The sequence below is a fragment of the Phyllostomus hastatus genome, unplaced genomic scaffold, assembly GCF_019186645.2.
Source record: "Phyllostomus hastatus isolate PE091 unplaced genomic scaffold, TTU_PhHast_1.1 phas_contig_40, whole genome shotgun sequence".
Lineage (NCBI taxonomy): Eukaryota > Metazoa > Chordata > Mammalia > Chiroptera > Phyllostomidae > Phyllostomus > Phyllostomus hastatus.
This window is the reverse complement of record NW_025333872.1, coordinates 10,191,035-10,212,618: the sequence shown is the minus strand read 5'-3', so window position 1 is coordinate 10,212,618 and position 21,584 is coordinate 10,191,035. Positions and strand designations below refer to the sequence as shown.

General features: G+C 44.1%; 1 protein-coding gene across 4 annotated transcripts in view; it reads left to right on the top strand.

The window, feature by feature from the left end:
* ADGRF5 (adhesion G protein-coupled receptor F5) overlaps nt 1-13,610 on the top strand; it is a 100,277-nt gene extending 86,667 nt beyond the window's left edge. For 3 of the 4 annotated variants that reach the window (XM_045842781.1, XM_045842780.1, XM_045842783.1), the window contains 6 exons: nt 602-781; nt 2,560-3,951; nt 5,204-5,245; nt 5,334-5,393; nt 8,060-8,144; nt 10,026-13,610. In XM_045842781.1, the coding sequence (XP_045698737.1) occupies nt 602-781; nt 2,560-3,951; nt 5,204-5,245; nt 5,334-5,393; nt 8,060-8,144; nt 10,026-10,105 (1,839 nt within the window). In that variant the 3' untranslated portion in view covers nt 10,106-13,610. Of the gene's footprint in view, nt 1-601; nt 782-2,559; nt 3,952-5,203; nt 5,246-5,333; nt 5,394-8,059; nt 8,145-9,334; nt 9,402-10,025 lie in introns of all 4 variants that reach the window. The other variant, XM_045842782.1, reaches the window with a different exon arrangement.
* Nucleotides 13,611-21,584: the final 7,974 nt, after the last annotated feature.

Genomic DNA, 21,584 nt, shown 5'->3' with positions numbered 1-21,584 from the left:
GGAACACTCATCAAAGTTCTTCACAGAGAAGATCAAACTTGAGTTTATCCTTTAATTTTAGCCATAAGTTAGAAAACACAACTACGATCACTATAAAGAGGATGACAATATCATTTATCATCAAAACCAGGATACTTTTTGACAATAAAAGAGGGTACTGTTAATAATTACACAGGGACAGCAGATATATGCCAGAACTGTCCCAGGAAAATTGGGATGGACAGTCACCCTAATGCCCAGCAAAGTAAATAATAATAAAAAGAAAAAAGTAGCAAACATGCTTCCATACAGACCATTCAAGTATCACTTTTACTCAGCTCCAATCTAGCAATCACACCTACTTTTCCTTTGTAAAAAAAAAAGTCATTAGGTTGACATATGTTTTTCTGTTTTCCTATGGCTGAGGTATTATGTAATATTACATTCTGAAGGGCATGCACAGATTAATAGAAAAGTAAGTTATATTATGGGATACACTTATGGAATTGGATAAAGGCAGGAGACTACTGATATGAAAAATTTTGTCATGGATGGATCAGCAGGATTTGATGACTGGACTGATCAGTAAGTTTTTTCTTTGTGTTGGCTTTTGTGTTACTAGGCTTTGACCAAGAGTCCCTCTCAGGACAAGAAGCTGCCCACGTACCTGAAGAATCTTTCTGATAGCACAGAGAAAGTGGTACATGAAGTCAGTTCATCTCCTGGGAACCTGGGAGCCATTATCAACATCCTTGATTTGTTCTCAACAATTCCAGTCCAAGTGAATTCAGAAATGATGAAGGTGAGTTTGTTTAAGATTCACAGGAGTTTGGGGGGTCTTGTCTTTTCACCCCTCAGGACCTGTGTTCAAGGAAGATAGCACCTCCCCAATATAGCTTCCTCTCTGTCATTTCCAGAGCAATGCCCTAGGTATACGAGTCACATAACATGATTTGCCATCTATGGCTTTTAGGATATCAGGGAGTGTTCCTAGTAGTCATTTTGGGGCCTTAAGGAGGTTTCTTTAGTGAGTCTCTGCTTTAGTTTCTTCATCGGAGTAGAATGAATTATTATCTTCTTTCTAGGAAAAGTAGAAATTAAAGGTTTCAGAATAGGATTGTCAGTTGTCTGGCACTAAACATGAACTTTGAAGCAGTCAGAGCTCTGGAAGGAAAGAGAATTTGCCTGCAAAAATACTGAGGAAGAGACTTTAATAAAAGGATGTGTAAAGACATAATGCTGGTATTAAAAAAAATAGATGGTGAGGCATTCAGAGACCATAAAATTTAGGAGCCATTACTACCCCTGGGACTAAAGAGAAGAGGAGAGGAAATAGTGCACCTATACCTAACTGTAAGCTGAATCCTTGGAGGAGGGATCATAGCTATTGCCAACAATGTGTGCAGAGAGTGTAGATGAGGGAGTGTGGTATGGTGGGTAGCAGAAAAATATATTTCAACTTTTTTCTTCACCCACCATCCCATTTCCTGTCAATGTTTTCCATTGGCCAAACACAACCAGAGGCCAAATGGCAAGCGGTTTGGGGAACAAGAGTCTAAGGATGTTATATAGATTTCCTAGGGCTGCTATAATAAGTTGCCACAGGCTGGGTGGCTGACAATGACAGAAATTTATTTTCTGTAGCTCTCAAGACTAGAAGTCCAAATTCAAGGTGTCTGCCAGGGCATTTTTCCTCAGGGCTCCAGGGGAGAATCTTTCCTTGCCTCTTTCAGGTTTTGGTAGCTCCAGGCTTTCTTTGGCTTATGGCTGCCTCATTCCAATCTCCAACATTGTCTTCACAAGGCCTTCTCTGCTCCATTTACCTTCTCCTGTTCTGTCTCTTATAAGGATACTTATCACTGGATTTAGGGCTCACCTAGGTGATCTGGTATGATTTCCCCTCACGATCCTTAACGTAATTACACCTGCAAAGACCCTTCCTCCAAGTAAGGTTACATTCACAGGGTCTGTGCATAGAACATGCCATTTTGGGGAGCCACCATTCAAGTAACTACAGGACTCATAGTTTCAGAGAACAAAACAAGGTAAAAAAAGGGTACAGATATTATGTCAATGGAAGGCACAAATGGAAAATGACAAGCCCAAGTTTGTGAGAGACAGAATCAAAATGTTTAGCAAAAAAGAAAGATGCTTTTGACAATAATGGCATTGCTTATTTGATGTTCAGTATTTGAGAGGGTCTTCTGTAATTAGCTTGTAGATGAAGTACCAGCCACCAAAAAGCTTTACAAGCTTGGGACTAAAAATAAAATAGAACAATTGATGAAGATCTTGGCCAGCCGGCTGAATTGGCTTTAGTGAGTGATTGTGGGTGGTTCTCACTGTCACTATTGCTAAACATTTAATGAAGTCTCACTGTCTTGGGGACCAACCCATCCTCTGCTAACCCCCTACCATAAGATGGTGGGTCCCAGGTTTTCACAGCCTGGGATGCCTCCTTTTTCTCTTCTCTTTTCTTCTTACCTGTACCCATGCAACCAGTTTCCAGGGAGTTGTTATTTTTCTCTTTTATGATCAAAAGAATTTGTTTGGATTGATCCCATGTTATGTCAATTACAGCACGTTCTCTGTACGGTTAATGTCATCCTCAACAAGCCTGTCGTGAATACGTGGAAGGTGTTACAAAAGCCACAGACCAATCACAGCTCACAGCTACTGGATTCAGTGGAAAGATTTTCCCGAGCATTACAGTCAGAAGACAGCACCATCCTGTCTTTCTCCCAAACTAATGTGCAGATGAGGACCATGGTCATAAAATCTGGTACCCCAAAACCCTACAAGCAGGACTTCATTTTCCCAGATTCTGACCTCTGGGGTAATGTGGCTATTGATGAGTACCATCTGGGACACCTGCAGCCAGGTGCATCTATTGTCACCATGGCATTCCCAACTCTCAAAACAATACTTGACCAGAATGCTCAGAGAAAGAATTTTGTAAACAACCTAGTGATGACAACCACTGTCAGCCACAAAATAACCATGCCATTCAGGATTTCAATGACTTTTAAGAACAACAAGCCCTTAGGTGGGAAACCACAATGTGTCTTCTGGAACTTCACCCTTGCCAACCACACAGGGGGGTGGGATAGCAGTGGGTGCTATACAAAAGTTGATGGGGACAGTGTCTTCTGCAGCTGTGACCACATAACGTCATTCTCCATCCTCATGTCTCCTGACTCCCCAGACCCTGATTCTCTCCTGAAAATACTGCTGGATATAATTTCCTATATTGGATTGTGCTTTTCCATCCTGAGCTTGGCAGCCTGTCTAGTTGTGGAAGCTGTGGTGTGGAAATCAGTGACCAAGAATCGGACTTCCTATATGCGTCACATCTGCATAGTGAACATTGCCGCCTCCCTTCTGGTTGCTGACATTTGGTTCATTGTGGCCTCCACCATCCGGGACCATCACTACGTTCTCAATGAGACAGCCTGCGTGGCTGCCACCTTTTTTATCCACTTCTTCTACCTCAGTGTCTTTTTCTGGATGCTGACTCTGGGTCTCATGCTCTTCTACCGGCTGGTTTTCATCCTGCATGATGCAAGCAAGTCCTTTCAGAAAGCTATTGCTTTTTCCCTTGGCTACGGCTGCCCTCTCATCATCTCAGTCATCACAGTGGGAGTCACCCAGCCCCAGGAAGTCTACACACGGAAGAATGCCTGTTGGCTCAACTGGGAGGATACCAAGGCCCTACTAGCCTTCGTCATCCCAGCACTCATCATCGTGGTGGTAAACGTGACCATCACAGTCGTGGTCATCACCAAGATCCTGAGACCTTCCATTGGAGATAAGCCCAATAAGCAGGAGAAGAGCAGCCTATTTCAGATTAGCAAGAGCATTGGGGTCCTCACACCACTCCTGGGGCTCACTTGGGGTTTTGGTCTTGCCACTGTGTTCCAGGGAAGCAATGCTGTGTTCCATATTGTATTTACCCTCCTCAATGCCTTCCAGGTAAGTTCTGTAGTGCCAGTCTCACAGGAAGTTTCTACGCAGGTGGGACAAATAATGATAGAAACACAAACAGGAGTGGGAATGGGGAAGGATGTTAGTTCAGAGGAGGACCTAGCCCTAAACAGCAGTAATCACAAGAACTCAGTGAGGTAGAAAGGACACATTCCTCTGCTCCCATGGAATCTCACTCCCCTTATCACCCGCATCATAATTTAGTTGCACAAGCAACTCTCTTCTAAATGCCCTGATAATCCAAGTAGGAGGAAAGTCCCTTCCCAACATAGAATTTTCTATTTACCCAACATTATCTTGATACCACCTATTAAGCCAACTAATTTTTCCAGTTAATTTCCACAAGCATTAAATGAGCTCTGTCTCTGAGAGGTCAAGGACAGCGTCTGTCTTATTTATTACTAGTGCCTAAATGTGACCTTGGCACAAAGTAGGTGCTTAATAACCATTGGATGAATGAATGAATGCTATGCACCACATAGTATGTTCTCTGAAAGCATTTGCTGAAGAACGAAAGGATGAATGTCCTATGTAAGGTGTGCATTTTGATGTATTACACTAAAATGGAAAAGGCACCCTCTTTGCTCTCCTGCAGCACATAACGCATTATAACATAAGTCAGTTTGTTAGAAAAGCTTCAGCTGAGGTACAGACAACAAGGCTTTGGAGCACAGGAAGGAAATGCTTAATTTTGATTTAACTGGTGGGTAGGTAGAAAACATGGGCCTCCCCCATGAGCTGGTGAGGAGGCAGGTGGTCTGGAGGTGAAACTGAGACATTCATAGCCCCCTGGATACTCACAAACAGATCATACAAATTCTAATTTCTGCTATTGGGCCCATGGCTCCAAATCATAGGGAGGGCCCATGTCTAATGACATTTTTAATATGCTTTGGCTAAAATGGAGTGATTATTCCAACCCATAGCCCAGGTCCTCATCACAACTATATGAGGGTTACTGTAGGCATAAGAGGTATGCCTGATAGCATAACCAGCAGGACCTCCACTTCACAACTGGGGGAAAATAAGAAAGTAGAAAATATCCTTATAACATTCAAACATTAAAAGTTCTTGGTGTGGACCTACTGCATCCCTTTTAATATTATCATCTGCTGGACTCATTCTATAAACACAGATGTGGGAAGAGGTAGTACAAATTCAATGACAGGTTAACAATACTTCCTTTTTGCTGGACAATAGAATATGACTAAATGTACTTCTTCCCAATTCTTTTTTCCAGGGACTATTCATTTTGCTCTTTGGATGCCTCTGGGATCAGAAGGTAAGAACATGATGGTTTTATGGTCCTAGAAAAGTCTGAAGTGCTTGCAGCATGTTGAATTTATAACAGTTTTTTTTAAACAATGCAGGTACAGGAAGCTTTGCTGAAAAAGTTTTCACTGTCAAGATGGTCCTCACAGCACTCAAAGGTAACTATTCCCCTTGTAGAGACTTTTGAAAAACCTCTCTCTCTACACCAGTTTTAGCTTAGATGATTCCAATGTTTTTGCTTCTCATCTGATCTGGCCTATTAAACACAGTTAATGGAACTGTTATTAAGATGCTGTCCCTACTTCTGGTCAAGATGGAGGTGTCAGTATACATGCTTTGCCTCCTTACACAACCACAAAAAGAATTACAGCCAAATCTCAAAACAAATAAAACTCAGAACTGTCAGAGAAAATCAAACTGTATGGAAGTTCAACAACCAAGGATTTAAAGAACCTATATTCATCCAGATGGGTATGAGGGGTGGAGATGTGGAGATGGAGCAGAGAGGTGAGGAAATGCAGTGTGATGTGGAGAGGCAGTGGCAGCTGTGGAATGGGCATGGGTGGTCACACATTCATATGCACTGGATAAAAATTGGGAGGGATAGCTTGGGAGTGAGCAATGTCCAAGCCTCAGGCCAGACCACACCACCCAGGGTTCCAGTGCTGGGAAGATAAATTCCAAAAACTTCTGACTGTAAAAACCAATGGGGGCTGCGGTTATGGAAGAAACTGCTGGATTTTCAGGAAACTCCACTTAAAGGGCCCACACAGTCTTAAAACATATGCAAACTGGCCCACACTGAAATTTGACACCAGGGCAATAGCTGGAAGGGCGCCAGTTGCATATGGAGAGTCAGTGAAGTAACTGAAAACAGGGTGAGTGCTGAGCAACCACCCAGAAGGCAGGCAGCAGCACAGTCTCCTCTCTGAGTCACAGAGCCAGAAATTGGTGAAGCAGCTTGCCCTACCTGTGAGATTAGCAGGGGCTCCACCCCACACAATTTACAGGTACCTTTAACAGGGAGTCAAAGCAGTTCTACCTAACACACAGACGCAAATACAGGGAGGCTGTCAAATTGAGGAGACAAACAAATATGGCCCAAATGAAAGAATAGAACAAAACCCAGAAAAAAAAACTAAATGAAATGCAGATAGCCAACATATCAGATGCAGAGGTCAAAACACTGGTGATCAGGATGTTCAAAGAGCTAACTGAGTATGAGCAACACCATAAAGGAAGAAATGAAGGTTATACTAAGTGAAATAAAGAAAAATCTACAGGGAACCAACAGTGAAGGGAAAGAAGCTGGGATTCAAATTGATGATTTGGAACAAAAGGAGGAAATAAACATTTAACCAGAACAGAAAGAAGAAACAGGAATTCAAAAAAAAATTAGGATAGTATAAGAAGCCTCTGGGGCATCTCCAAACATGTCAACCTCTGAATCAAGGATGCCAGAAGACGAAGAGGAAGAAATTGAAAATTTATTTGAAAAAATAATGAAAGAAAAGTTTCCTAATTTGGCAAAGGAAATAGACGTACAAGTCCAGGAAGCACAGAAAATACCAAACAAGTTGGACCCAAAGAGGAACACACCAAGACACATAGTTAAAATGCCAAAGGTTAAAAATAAAGAGAATCTTCAAAGCAACAAGAGAAAAGCAGAGAGTTACCTACAAAGGAGTTCCCATAAGACTATCAGCTGATTTCTCAAAAGAAACTTTACAGGCTAGAAAGGACTAGCAAGAAGTACTCATGGTGATGAAAAGCAAGGACCTACAACCTAGTTTAACTCTATCAAGCAGAGATACCATTTAGAATGGAAGGGCAGATAAAGTGCTTCCCAGACAAGGTAAAGCTAAAGGAGTTCATCACCACCAAGCCATTATTACATGAAATGTTAAAGGGGCTTATTCAAGAAAAAGAAGATCAAAACTATGAACATTAAAAAGGCAACAAATTCATAATGTCAACAACTGAATCTAAGAAAAAAACAAAAACAAAACAAAACAATACAAAAACCCTAAGCAAACAATCAGAACAGGAACAGAATCATAAGTATGGAGATCATTTGGAGGGTTATCAGCTGGGATGGGGAAGGAGGAGAATGGGGGGAAAGGTACAGGGAATAAGAAGCAAAATTTGTAGGTACAAAATAGACAGGGGGAGGTTAAGAATAGTGTAGGAAATGAAGAAACCAAAGAACTTATATGCACAACCCATGCTCATGGACTAAGTGGGGGATTGCTGGAGGGAAAAGGGGTACTGGGTGAAGGGGAGCAAAGAGGGAAAATGGGGACAGCTGTAATAACATAATCGATAAAATATATTTTTTAAAAAGAAGCTGTCCCCACATCTTTAAACAGAGTCAAAAAGCACAGATAATGTCAACTGGAGGTTAAGATAAAATTTCAGTGAGAAATAAACAAAAGTTTTCTGATGAAACACAAGGCAGTAGAGAACACAATTTGAGAAATAACAATGAATAATAGACTTTTCTGTAGTTCATTTTGGAAAATAACTATTGCACTGAAACGTATTTCACTACGTTTGTCGGAAGATGCTAAACTCTATAATGGTAAAAAGATATTTGAAAGTTATTTTCCTAATACCGATGATGAGATTTCAGTGTTTCAAGGTGCTCCTCCTTGATTTGTTTGAAGTAGAAATTCATGCTTGTCCAGGCTCTCACCTTGAAGTGTGATGAGAAATAGTCAGGCAGTGACCACTAGGGGGAAGCAAATAAAATTCTACTAGAGATAAAGCAGGGCCTTGTCTAACAGTTTGGCACCTAAATGTCCTTTTTTTCCCTCTTTTCTAGTCAACATCCCTAGGTTCATCTACACCTGTATTTTCCATGAGTTCTCCAATATCAAGAAGATTTAACAATTTGTTTGGAAAAACAGGTATGTAGTGACCACTAAGCACTCCCTGTGTTGGCCCAAGCCAATTGCCCCGATGGGGAGTCTCAAAACCCTACTTTCCCAGTCAGTCCCCACTTGATGGCCTCACTGGGGGAAGAGGTTAAGTGCAGGAACTCGCTTATGTTTTCCTAAACCACCAAGAGGCTGGTACAGAGGGTAACTGCCTTCCATGGACAACTAATAACTTATGAAGAAGAAGATTTAGAGAATCTAGAAAAGCCTGCAGTGAGCTGTCTGTCAACCATAAAAATGGAAACTGTACACTTCTGGCCTTGTCACACACAGAGCTCTTTCTGTTCATGTGAAATACAACTCAGTGGGTCATACTTTTGGGTTATGGTGCAGCAAAGAATATGTTTACAAGAGCATACTATAGGAGCCATGCTCTGGGTTGTTTTCCTCCCCTTTTTTTCTTTCCTTTTTCATTTTTTGGAGAGTGCTTGTTTTACATGTTGACATTTCTAAAATTATGCGTACGTATATGAGGGATCACCCAAGTTAGCTATCTATCAGAAACATGGACAGTAAAAATACCCACCTTGGATGTACAAAATAAATAACATTAATGGCTTTCGGCAATGAGTCTCAGCCATTCTGGCAAGTTGAAACCCCACACCCATGCCACTATCAGCTCCAGGAAAACAAGCTCCACAGTTCCTTTCAGCCTCTTGGAACCAAACAGATCTCACAAATGTGGAATTTAGAAACATGTCAATGTTCCGGACCAAGGCTTTTAAAAATGCCTCCTTGTTGTCAAAATTCCGGAGGACTTAGCATTTTGGGCTTCAGTCTGAGGCACTACACTGGAGGACATGGTTTTTGATTTTGAAAGTCACTAATTGGACCTGTTGTGAAATGATGAGATCTTCAGGGTGTATTAGATCTATTACACTCGACCATCACTATCACTGGAATGCATTTGCCATATGCGTTAAAGTGAAAATAGTGAAAAGTGATTCTATGAAATGATTATATGCACTATGCAAAGCCAAGAAAAGGTGCTCACTGTTTCTGAATCACTCAGATAGGAGTTGGATTTGGGGCTCTGTTTCCTACGTCCCAGGAAATTCCTGGTCATTGCCATTTGGCAGCCTCTCAGGGTCATTAATGCAGCTCCACGCTGGCCTATTTGAGAGTTCCATAATCACTGTAACTTTGGTTTATGTTGTCAGCAGCCCCACAGGGCCCCCCAGGCAATGACGGAAACCTTGTTAGCAGTGGCAGTTCACCAATCTGATGGTAGGGTGGCCACTGTGTCCCTTCCCTTGCTCGACACATATTCCCTACTGTGCCTGTGCTCAGTCCCCGCCTTCCTTCTGACTTGGCCTGTGTGGTAGCCCCAGGGCTGTCCTCCCTGCTGCCCTAGCTCTCAGCACTTTTGTTGGCATCCCCTGACTTCTGCTTCTGCCTCTTCTTCCCCTGTAGTTTTCTCTTTTCTTCCCAGCTCTGTTTCCCTCCTCGCCTTCAGCTCAGCTTCCAGGCCCTTCCCAAGAGCTTCCCCAAGTCACCTCAACCCAAGGGGACCAGAGAGGTTCCCTCGTGTGGATGTCCTCAGGCCAATGCATGTGGTGGCATGTGGAGTGCTGTCCATGTTGAGATCCCTCTGTCTTTTGTAGAAATCTGGCTGCTGGTTTGATGGGAAGTAGTTAGTGCTTGTCTTGTCGGCTGCCACGCATGCTTGAGGACAGCTTTGTTTGTTCTCCGGCACCTGTGGGTCTCGGGCGGAGGGCAGGCATGGGTTTGACTCTGGGCATGGCAAGCTTACCTGGCTCTTGGACTAGAGCTCCTAGATCTGTAGGAGAGGTTCACACCCCGTGAGCATGCAGGCTGATCTTCAGGCTAAGCTGCTCTTCTATTTTTCAGGAACATACAATGTTTCCACCCCAGAAACAACCAGCACATCCATGGAAAACACTTCCAGTGCTTATTCGTTGCTCAACTAAAAACAGGAAATCCCAACCCCTGTGACTCTTGGGGAGCAGTGGATGTGCTGTGAAGGAGATCCTTTCAAAGCCCTGGGTAAAACACTTCTTCCACAGCCTCTGGGAGTGATGCTGAAGAGACTTTCTCATTAGGAAAGAGGCTTTCTTTTGTAAAGATAGACTAAAAGTTATTGTTCCATTTATTTTGCTGCCCTACCCCCACCCTTTGTGTAATACCAAATGTGTATAGTATTTAAGTGAAACTCCAGTTTTCCAAGGCCCAACTTATCTGTCTATATTGTAAAATAGAATTTCAAAGGGACATTTTCACTTTTCACAGGTTGGGCACAAGGACAAGCTTTGATTAAAATTGTAAGTAAAAGGCTAGTACCTAGGAAATACTTCAGTGAATTTAAGAAGGAAGAAAGAAGGAAGGAAAAGAAGAAAGGGAGGAGGAAAGGGAAAAATAGAGGAAAACAGCATTAAGGATCACATTTTAAGATTTCCATGTTCGTGATCTAATTACTCAGATAATGCAACATTGAAATTAAAAAGTGGCTCAAAAATGGAAATGGAAAGTAAACCACGGATAAAGTTCAATATCTTCCTGGTATTTTCTCAGCAAAGAAAGGGGCGGGGGAATCAGTGAAAAAAAATAGGGAGAAAATTACATCATCATCGTGCTTTAAGGTGGGTAATAATATTTGCAAGAAATGCATGTAAGGAGACGTGGTTCAGCTGATTTTAAACACATACACACACACACATACACACATGTTTTTTGCATTTAAGGTGTGAGCTAAGTAGTATGAATATGTAGAGGAAGTGTGATAACCATCCTTTATCAGATCCAAGCAAATCTAACTGCTGATTATGTTTTGAGGGTTTATCAGAAAAGCCTTATGTTTTGCTTTGTTCCATGTTTGAAAAGCAAAAAAATACATTTTTATATCTATTAATTGTCAAATGTGATATATTGCACTGAAAACAGATCCCAACTGTCTCTATTATATGTAACAGCTTTAACCAGGTACTTCTCTGTGCATTATAGAATGGACTTAAATAATTTATGGCATTGTCTATTACTGTTGTTATTACTGTGGAGTTAGTGGGCCTTGGCGTGTTGTAGAGCTCTCTGTGTATTAGCTCTTTCCATCTTTAAGTCCCCAGACCAATATACATTTAGAGTTTTGTACAGTCCAACCTGTGTTGATTGCAGCCACTTGGAGATCTCCCAGAAGGCAATGCCACAGCTGGCTCATCTCTGCTCACAGTGGTCCTTTCCTCTGGTGAACAGATGGTGGAGGGTTTCCCAAGATTTGGTTATTTGTGATTTATGCATTGTGCCTTTCATATAAATACAAATATTTATTAAAATTGCCTCCGTATTAAAGTTGACCAGGCGCTGCAGCTACAGCAGCCATACATTCCAAACCAAAGTCAAAACAAGACAATAAAAACGAGGGGTCACTCGGGAAGTGTGCATGGGGCATATGCTTCATAAGGATGGAGAACTGACCAGTCGGGAAAGTAGGACAGAAGCGGCTGAAATTCAATAATCAGTAATTTATTGAAGGGGTTTTCTTTTAATATTTTAACTCTTTAAAAATCTCTTTCTTTTATTTTTAATTCTAAATTCTATCCTGGCTTTCTTTTCTTCATGGGAAGTGGGGCAGGTAGGACAGATAGAAATATCGGCAATGCTTAGAATAAATGAACTCTTTATTTCTGCAGTCCGCATGACATAGGCACAGACACTGACACCCATGTTCACCTGAAAGTGGTCACTGCACTCTTCTAATTGAGAGGGCACTATTTAAAGTCTCTGAAGGAAATGGTTGTCAGGCTCTGAAGTTCTCCAGGACATGACCACTTTGGGCAGAACTCAGTTCTGGGAACTCGGAGGACCTACTGAAGTAGAACTAGACACCAGGGAAAGACTGGCTGTGCCTGACCTGGTTCTTGGGCTTGTACCGAGGGAGTGGAGGCAGGGCTACAGCACAGTGCTAGCATGGCCAAGGAAAGCACAGTACTCAGGAGGAGGCTATGGTTCTCATGTTCAAAAACACGATGGGACGAAAAACACTGAACTTCCACTCACTTCTGTAAGGGTCCTTTGGGAATCATTGTGTTTGGCGTTGTGAAAGGAACTCCTGCAATGGCAGGAACCTTTGGCAGAGTTCCATAGAGTGTGGACCTGGCCCCCTGCCCACGTTCATTAATGGAGGCACGTTCCCTCACTACACACACACACACACACACACACACACACACACGAGGCATGCACGCGCCTCCCACTTTATAAGCTACACCACTGGATGCGAATTCCAGAAAATCCATGAAAACAAAAAGATTGGAGAAATTCTTGTTGGTTGTCTGCCTACCCACAAAGACACATAGTTCAACCTCTGTTCTTTGCCAAGTTTTTCCTCAACTAAGCAGTAGAGTTCAAAACCATAAGGGGGACCATCCATGAATCTGTGAATTTTATGAAAACAGGAGCCCCCCTTGGCCCTGAGGTCACCAGTTCTCAATCAGCCATGGTTACACGGCTGCAGTGACAGATTTCTGAGGGAAGGAGGAGGAAGGGGGAACGTTGGCTCTCAGGTTGGTGCAAAGTGTGATGTGTCATCTACTTCACTTATAAAGTGCCCCGTGCTTCCCCGTGGGTCTGACGTCTCTCAGTGTGTAATGTCAGTTCCATTGGGTATTTTCTTGCATGAAGGGACTATCCAGTAAGTCAGTTTCTTGCAAAGCCACCTGTGCTAATGCTTCAGAGGTTGAAGTGTTCACAAGTGAGCAATTAATATACACTACAGAAATATTCTCTGGGAAGACTGTAAGTCCAGTGGGACATGTCAGTTCTTGAATGGGCCACATGTCTGCCATCCTCTTCCCTGTTTCTTATTGTTTGCATGGACAAAGAGGCTAATAAAGATTCATGGATTTCTCAGGATGTATGTTACTCAGGCCAAAAAAGGAAAAAACACTGTGGGAAGTCACAGCCTTTGGAAGTTTGTGTAGAAAACTTCAAAAGTGTCTATGTTAGGAAGCTTAAAGAAAGAGTTACATGGAGATGAGAGAGATTATAGCAACCAGTAAGTGCAGAAGCAGGGCAGAGTTACTCTGAGGGGCATGGAATGGGAAGCCACAATCATTGAGGAGACAGAGGAAACGAGGGTGGCCGTAGAATGCCGTGGAGGCGGAAAGCGTTTCACTTCTGACGGGCGATGGTAATGTCAAACAGGGCTGCTGCATCCCGGAAGGCAAGCCGGTGGCTCCGGCCAACAGGAGCTGGATCCCCTGAGTGTGCACAGTAAGAGAGGGGCCTCTGGTGGATATTCCTTTCTTATGTATTTTTAAAAGTCAGTGAAAATAGTGTCTCGTCATTTCAGAGATGTTAGCTTTGAAATGAGATGCTATAGGTTTCTAAAATTAGAATTTAGGATTTAAAACCAAGTCTTGGTATGCCAGTATACAACTATGTTTCTTTTCCATGTTTATAACAATAAAATATTTTATAAGATCTGGTAAAATCCATAAATTGTCTGCTCTTTTGCAATCTGCTACTATTGCTGTTTTAGGCTTCCCCCATGTCAACCACAATTAAATTCCATGATCCGAACAGTGAATGACCCTTTCCATTCTCCAGGCATGCAGTGGGGTGGGATGGGGGGCGGGGTGCCAGAAGCTCACAGCAGAACTCAGGTGACCTATGGCACTGATGCCTCTCCTCACACCATCCACACTCCCACTCAGCACCTGGAGCCCAGAAGCTTGCAGAGGGTTTAAACAGGGGCCCTTGAAGTAAAGCTAACTTTCTGGGAAATAAACAAACAAATTTTGTTCTGACAGTGTGCACAGCTTGGCTGGAATTCTTATGGACAGCTGAAAACAGAGCCCCAGGAGTTGTTAGCCATACATACTTCTGCAACACAGCCTCATACCTCCTGTATTCACTTCCTATTGCTGTGTAGCGTACCACCTCAAACTCAGAGGCTTAAAACAACATTCACTTGTTGTTGCGCAGTGTTTGAGGGTCAGCAGTCTGGGCACGGTTTAACTGGGTCCTCAGCTCAGGTCAGGGGCTCACCAAGGGGTCCTTCTCCAAGCTCACTGCTTTTTTGGCAGAATTTCACTCTTTGTGGTTGTGGGACTGAGGCCCTCAGCTCCCAGGGGTGTCTTGCTGTCTTCTGCCGTGGGTCCCTCCCATAATATGACAGTTTGCTTCTTTCAAGTCTGTAGGAAAACTGTGCCAATTTGAATCCCTCTGACTTCCTTTATCTCTAATCTCTAGATTCTCTTTTAACGGACTCAGCTGATTAGGGCAGGTCCTTCCCTTGTGAGTAACACAAAGTCAGATAATTAGGGACCTTAACTGCATCTGCAAAATCCCTTCATCTGTGCCATTTAATGTAATCTACTCTTGGGAGTGATCACATAGTTACAGGTCCTGCCCGCAGTCAAGGGGAAAAGATGCAGGACAGGTCATCGGATCATTTAAACAAACCACAAATGTAGGGACCCACCTCTGCTCTGCAGAATCTGTGCAAGATATTAGCTGTGGATATGTGGCCAGTAAATATTCCTTTATCCATGGTGGTAATCACACTTAGAAGGGTCTGTCTGGCAGTATCCATAATAAAGCTCTCATGCTGTGAATATTCTGTCTGCTGAACATGCAAATGGGAAGGACACACCTGTCCTACAGGGATGGCATCCAGCTGCGTGGGAATCCAGGGAGAGGGTGCTGTTTGGAAAAGCTCGATTTACGCAAACGAAAAGAGGCACAGCAGCTCCAGAGCTGACAGCCTTCCCCAGGGGGTGTGTGTCTGGAGTGCCAGGGAGAGTGAGCCCAGGGGCTAACGATGTGCCCCTGACCCTGAGGCCAACAGATTGGAGACCTAAGCTCCCACGTGCCAGCCAGGCCTCTGAGCTTTTGTGCATCTGACCTCCCAGTCCTTAAAAATAAAGCCAAGATGCCCCTCTCACTCAGGGCACTTCTCCCCTTCAGACCGCTCCATGAAATGCTGCCACCTGCTGCCTGCATTTCATGCCCACGACTGCGGAGTTTTCATACCTCAGTAGGCCACGGATCTCTCGTGGGGTTAAACCTCTGCCATGCTGTGTTGGGCCATGGCTGCCTGCCTGGAGTTTTCTGCTCATTTGAGCTGTTTTTTTTTTCCTATGTAATAATGTTATACCATTAAGAAGGAAGATGTGTATTTTTGTTTTTGGAAGAATTATTTCCCTGAAGTTCACACTGTCTCATATAAACAGGGAGGAAACCATGCTTCCTATGAGTACTTTATATGAAAGTGAACGCAGCTTTCTTTGAACTATTCGGTAAGGCCTGGAGAGCCGTTATAGTCCTATTAGGACTATAACGTGAGTCACGTGTATTCTAATTTTTTCAGTAGTCACATTTTCAAAAAGTAGGTAAAATTCATTTTAATCATGCATTTTATTTAACCCAGTATATCCAAATCATTATTCCAAGAGGTGATTAACGTACACTTAACGGGATGTTTTACATGTTTTGTGGTACATCCGGAGTGTACCTCGCATTTACAGCGCCCCTCGGTGGTCACAGCCTCATTCCCACTGCTTCAGAGCGTCACGTGTCCAGAGGCCAGTGCATCAGGCAACACAGCTTAGAGCACAAACCAGACACAAAGGCTTCCTGCCACTCACTTCTGCTGCCTTCTGTGCCCTGACAGCAGGGCAGGAACATAAAATTAAAGCAAGGCCTGTACCACGTCATCTGGGCTGCGATATCCATGTGCTCTGTACTCAGCAGCCCCGCCCTCTGAGGGGTCTGAGAGCACACGGATAGCAGCACTCCTTGGAGACTGCTGACGAGCCCAGGGCACTGGCCCCAGAAAATCACAGCCCCACATTTTCCCCAGGAGGGAAGAAGTGCCGGGGATCCCTGTCAGCTCTCTGTCCTGGAGGACCGGCTGGCTGTGTCATTCGTGTGGCGAGGCAGAAGGAACAAGGCTCCTGGACAGGGCTGTCGCCTTTCCTCACTCATCTGGGCCCTACACTAAGCTCCTCTGGCCCTCAGTGTGCTCACCTGAAAAATAAGGATCATCTCATTACCCGTCAAGGCTTTTGTCAAGCTCAGTAAGCACAGTTTATACAAACATGTCTTGTAAACTATCAAGTATTGTGCAAATGAAAATTTATTTCCATAACTCTTTGAAAGCAGAGAGGTGACCCTGGCCAGAGCTATGGGGAAGGGGCATTAAGCCCCCATAACTCTAAGGAGATTCTAGGGGTCATTTTAAGCCCCAGTGGCCTCTTTAAGTCTCCATAAAAGCCCGGGATCAGGGAGGGTGGGACAGCTCATCAGGTATCCATGAGGGAATGAGGTAGTGCTGGAAAAATTGTTGACTCTGAAGACACTCTTCAAGCTAATTCTGTATGTGACAAGATAACTTTTCTTACAAGGCCCCAAAGCACATCTGTAAATTGACAGAGTTTTAATACTGTTACCCAAAGATTTGCCTTCACCCAGACCTTTGGTGCTTCCCAGAAGAGTTCGGCCCCTCTTCCTTGCCTCAGAATGCTGAGTCATGCATGGGGCATGACTCAGCTTCTAGCAACCCGGCCCCCAGGGCATGTATCAGATCCCGATTGCCCAATGACATAGGAAGGACTGCCAGAGGCCCAGGCCTGTCACACCACTCAGGTGCCTTCAGAAGCTCTCTGATGAGGGGAAATCCCTGGAGATCAACTTCTGGTTGGAACTACTTCAGTATCCTTCAAGTTCAGGCCTGGAGACCAGATGGCCCCAAAGGATGAAAGTGTGGGGGAGGAAGAAAGCCTCACAATTGGGTTTAGTGGGTTTCCAGGGGAGGTCTTCTCTGAGTGATGCCTCCCCAGCACCAAATGGGTCCACATGGCAGACTTCCAGGGGCCCATTTCCCCCAGAGACAGCCAGCAGCAGCAGCATTCACATCCCACCCAGCCCCCCAGGAGACTCATGCCTGCAGATGCCAGGCAGTAAGCCCAAATAAGAGCATGGAATTGGCCCCTGGGCTGGCTGTGATGTACCCACCAGGCTCAGTACCCCTCAGTGGTCCAGAAGGCATGGGACCACTGTGAAGCACCTGAGACTTCACACTCTCCAATCTCAAAAGGCTAGGCTTCCACCACCCGTAGTCTTTCCTCCTGTCCTATCTCAATGGATATCTAAATTTATCCTCAAGCACACTCTGCAGAGGAAACAATTCCCATGAGTTTTTCAGTGCACGTGGAGCAGACAGAAAGAAAGAAGGGAAGATGGGCACAGTGCTGAAACCCGCCCTATGGCAGGGCCCTGGAACTTACCTCCAGATACCATTTTCCTGTGTGGGCTGGACATGGTCTCTTACAATTTAGATACAGTCCTCTTGTGTATTTCAAACATGATTTTCTAGAGTCTGTCCTTTCCCTTTTACCCAAAAACTTTGAGATGAAGAGTTCGAAGGTCACAAGCATTCCCTCTGCACAAATGGCCATGGACAGGGCAGACGTGAGCCCTTTCACACCCCAGGGTTTTTATTCTTTAATACAGAGCCAAGTCCCAAATGACGTATGCTGTATGCCGGTGACTATTCAAATCTAAACAGACAAAGCCAGGAGTCCAGAAAAAAAGGCTTTTTCTCAGCATGAAAAGCAACAGGAACTGATTGGGGAAGTCATGGGAAGGCTGCATTCACAGCCCACTTCCAACATTCAACAACAGAACCAAGGATGACCTTGGGCCTTTTTTGTAACCAGTTTTGATTAGTCCCATCCTCTGTCCTCCACCCTGCCAACCAGGCCCCATCCCCAGTGGTGGTGGAAAGATGCGTTTGATTTCGATTAACAGAGGAAAATCGAATATGCATTTACTGCTCTTCTGAAACTGCGAGTCTTTCCCACCGCCACAGCTGTCCTAGTCAGAGCGGTCCTGGCCAGAAATCCCCAGCTGGGCTAATGAGTGACAGCTGGCCCCCTGCTTCAAGTCGCCACACCCTCTGGCTTCTCCTGAGGCTTGACCGCCACCTAGTGGTCATCAAGAGGAGGTGCCTCCTGTTGGTCACCCTGGGTAGAACCTCAAAGGCACACAGTTTTAGAGGCCCATGGATGACTTGCCCAATGGGAAACGTGCAGAGAAGTCATTTCGGGGACATGAACAGAGTGAAGGTGGAATCAAGGCCTGTTAGATGATCGAAACCAGGAATGAAAGAATCACTCTCACTCCCTACCTCTTAACTCTTTACATTATGTTCCTGGCAGGAGAAAAAGAAATCAGAAAGGCAGGTTAGAGGTATGGGTTGGGCGAGCATTCCAGTCACAGTTCCCCTGAACAAGATGGATGTCCAGGCGCGTGTCCACTTCTGAGGTATACCAGCCAGAAGAGCTCCCTCCTCCTGACTCTTTCCCCTCTCGCTGACTGAGTCTTATTTATGGAACCAAAGGCAAAGCTAAAAGCAGCTGAAGATATCACCTGATCCACTTCCAGACAAGGGTCAGGAAGGTAGTTTGCAGAACCAAATGGACGCCTTCTGTGTTTCACAGAACTTCAACACTTTTTTCATCTGTCAGTGCACCTTCAAAAGGAGGAAGTAGGATGGTTTGCGTCCTTTTCTAATTGGCCCGTAAAGAACTACTGCTGGGCTGGGTTTTCTTTTGCAACCCGTGTTGAATCCGCAGCTGTCCCGGGGCCGTCTGACACACCAGCCGGCAGCTGAGGCCAGCGAGTGAGTCTGGCCTTGGGACACACATGCTAACTGAAGTGCGATCCAAGAAGCCCCAGGAGAAGTAAACAGCACCAACTGCAGGGGGGGCGCCAGACGCGGGCAGAGGCACAAGCTGACCTTGCCTTGTGTAATGTGGCATACAACCAGCTTCTCACTGTGGGAAAACGTCATGTGCCTCAGGACACTGCTCACAACCCCGCAAAGTCTCCCTCACACCTTTTGCCATATGCTGGACATTCCTCTAACACAGAGATTTCCGAGGGTGCCGCAAGAGGCACACCAGTGTGCTGCAAGAATTTTTAAAGCGGGCAATACCTGACTGTTTTGCCAGGGGCACTGACATCTTTCCCCTTAGATTGTCAAATAAAAAACAACAACAGCCAACATAACAATAGCCATTTGGTGTAAATGAATCAAAAGTATACCCATTTTTGTCACACCAGCAAAACTATATACATTTTTTGATGTGCTACAGAACTTTAGTAATGAGGTAATGTGGGCCATCAGATAAAAAAGGTTGCAAATTGCTGCTCAGATAGAAAATAAAAGCTCAAAGTGTGATGGGGCTTAACATGCAAAAACTTCTGTGATAGGGACACAGCAAATAAGATGCAATTTACCCTCCAGTGAAAGTGGCTGATAACTATGTTTACTACCACTTATAGCGTCCTCACCTCCTGTTTGACATGCCCTCAGCTCTTCACATATATAATCTCATTTAAGCCTTACAGCAAACCTGGGTTGAGTAAATTTCCCTTTTCTCTTTATTTTACAGATAAATAAACTAAGCACAGAATGGTGAATGACTTGTCCAAGGACACCCAGCTCCAGCACGGTAGAGCCAGGTGCTGAATGCAGGGTATCTGGCCTGGAACAGGTGCACATCACCACCTTACTCTACTGCTTCTCCATGCATGCTGATGCATGGAGATCCCTGAGAGGAGAGGGAGAGTTCCAAGCACAGAAAATCACAGAGGGAGAACAGTGGTGACAGAAAGGGTGGAGAAATTAAGTCATCTCTAATTTTAACCTCACTTTATAATTTCTCCTAGGGCAGCCCAGAACATAATGGTCCATGTTCTGGACAAACCGTGGAGTCAGCCCACTTCCTTTTTTTGTCTCTGATGGAGCATGAAAGGACTCCTGCTGTGCTTCTTTATTGAAAGCAGACCTCACATGGCCCACCTACTTGACTCCCCAAATGGAGCAGCTTCATTGTACATGTCATTTCCATCTTTAGTCTTCATCCAAATGAGCTTCCATGAGGTTCTAATCACTGGTAGTGTTATAATTGTTCTTGCCAGAGCTCTAGCAAGTGTTCTCAGACTGTTGGATGTCATTTAGACACAAAGGAGGAAAATACGATTTCCCAGAAATGAAGTATTTCTAAGGCTGTGTTTAAACACAAGTGGAGAATTGACACATTTGTCCCAATACACTTGGCTGCTTTGTGATTTCTCTTGTGATATGAGGACTAAAGCAGCAGCTCACTGGCTACTTGAAATGCTTGGAGTCTCTGCTTCACTTTGCAGGGGCGGGCTCATTGAGCTGTCTTTTAATACTGATTGACAGCCAGTTGGTGAGGATATAGGAGAGGTTAAGAGTGTGGGTTCTGGAACCGAACCTTGTGCTTTCCAATTGTCGGTCCACTACTTCTTGTTTTGTGACCTTGGATGAAGTAACCCTCTTATGACTCAATTTCCACAACATAAAATGGGATAAAAATGATATAGGTTGTTGTGAAGAGTTATCCTTATAAAAGCCCACAGTAATTATTGAATGAAGGTATATCCATTATTATGTTCTATTACAGAATCCATGTTTAAACTCAATCTCTATTCAGAATCACAATACTCATATACCACCCACATTTTTGCATTTAATTCAAAGTTAGGAGTCTTTGAAAGGAACCCTGAACATACATGACAACCTAAGTTGTCATTTTACCAAGGCTTCACTTTAACTCATGCCCTTTATGAACCCAGAAGGAGATAATACATCACTTAAAAAAATGAGTGTGCCTGGTCAATTCCCCAGTGTGTGCATCTCAATTCAGCTTTGGTAATCTTATGTAATACCAATTTTTATTTCATCCTTAAATGAATCTCATTATTTCCTCTGAAGATGAGCCATTTATATGCTGCAGCAGGAGACTCAGGTAAGGCTCTCTGTTACAGGGAACGGAACCATAGCTCAAACTAGTTTGAACAAGAACAGACATTTCTCAGCTCACATGACTGGAAAAGGTACTAGACTGGCACACCCTCGGGTACAGCTGGTTCAGAAGCTCAGTGTCCTCCAGTTCTCCCTCTCCTCCCCTGTGTTCATTTCATTCTGAAACAGATCTCTGAGGGGAGAAATCAGAGAGGCCTGTGGACCATAGATTGACATCTAAAAGGAAGAGCAACTCGTTTCTCCCCCATCCGTGTGTGCACCCACAGCAGTGCAAGGCCTCGTGACTGATCTAGTTTGAGTCATGTGCCAACCCTGCAGAAACTACCATATCATTGAGGAACATGTTTTCTGTGAACATCAAAGATTCAAAACGATAGGGATGTAAACTACAAGTTTATTACTTTAGCACATGGACGTGTAGATAAGCAGTTTGAGGTTGTTATAGCGGACTTGGTTCCACATAGTTCTCAGGGATCCGGTCATTTCTTTTTGTCCTGCTCTTCCCAGGGTCACCTCATGGCCCCACATGGCATTTCTCACTCTGGCCATCATTCCCCCTTATGGGTCATTAGAACAGAAGAGGGAACTAATGG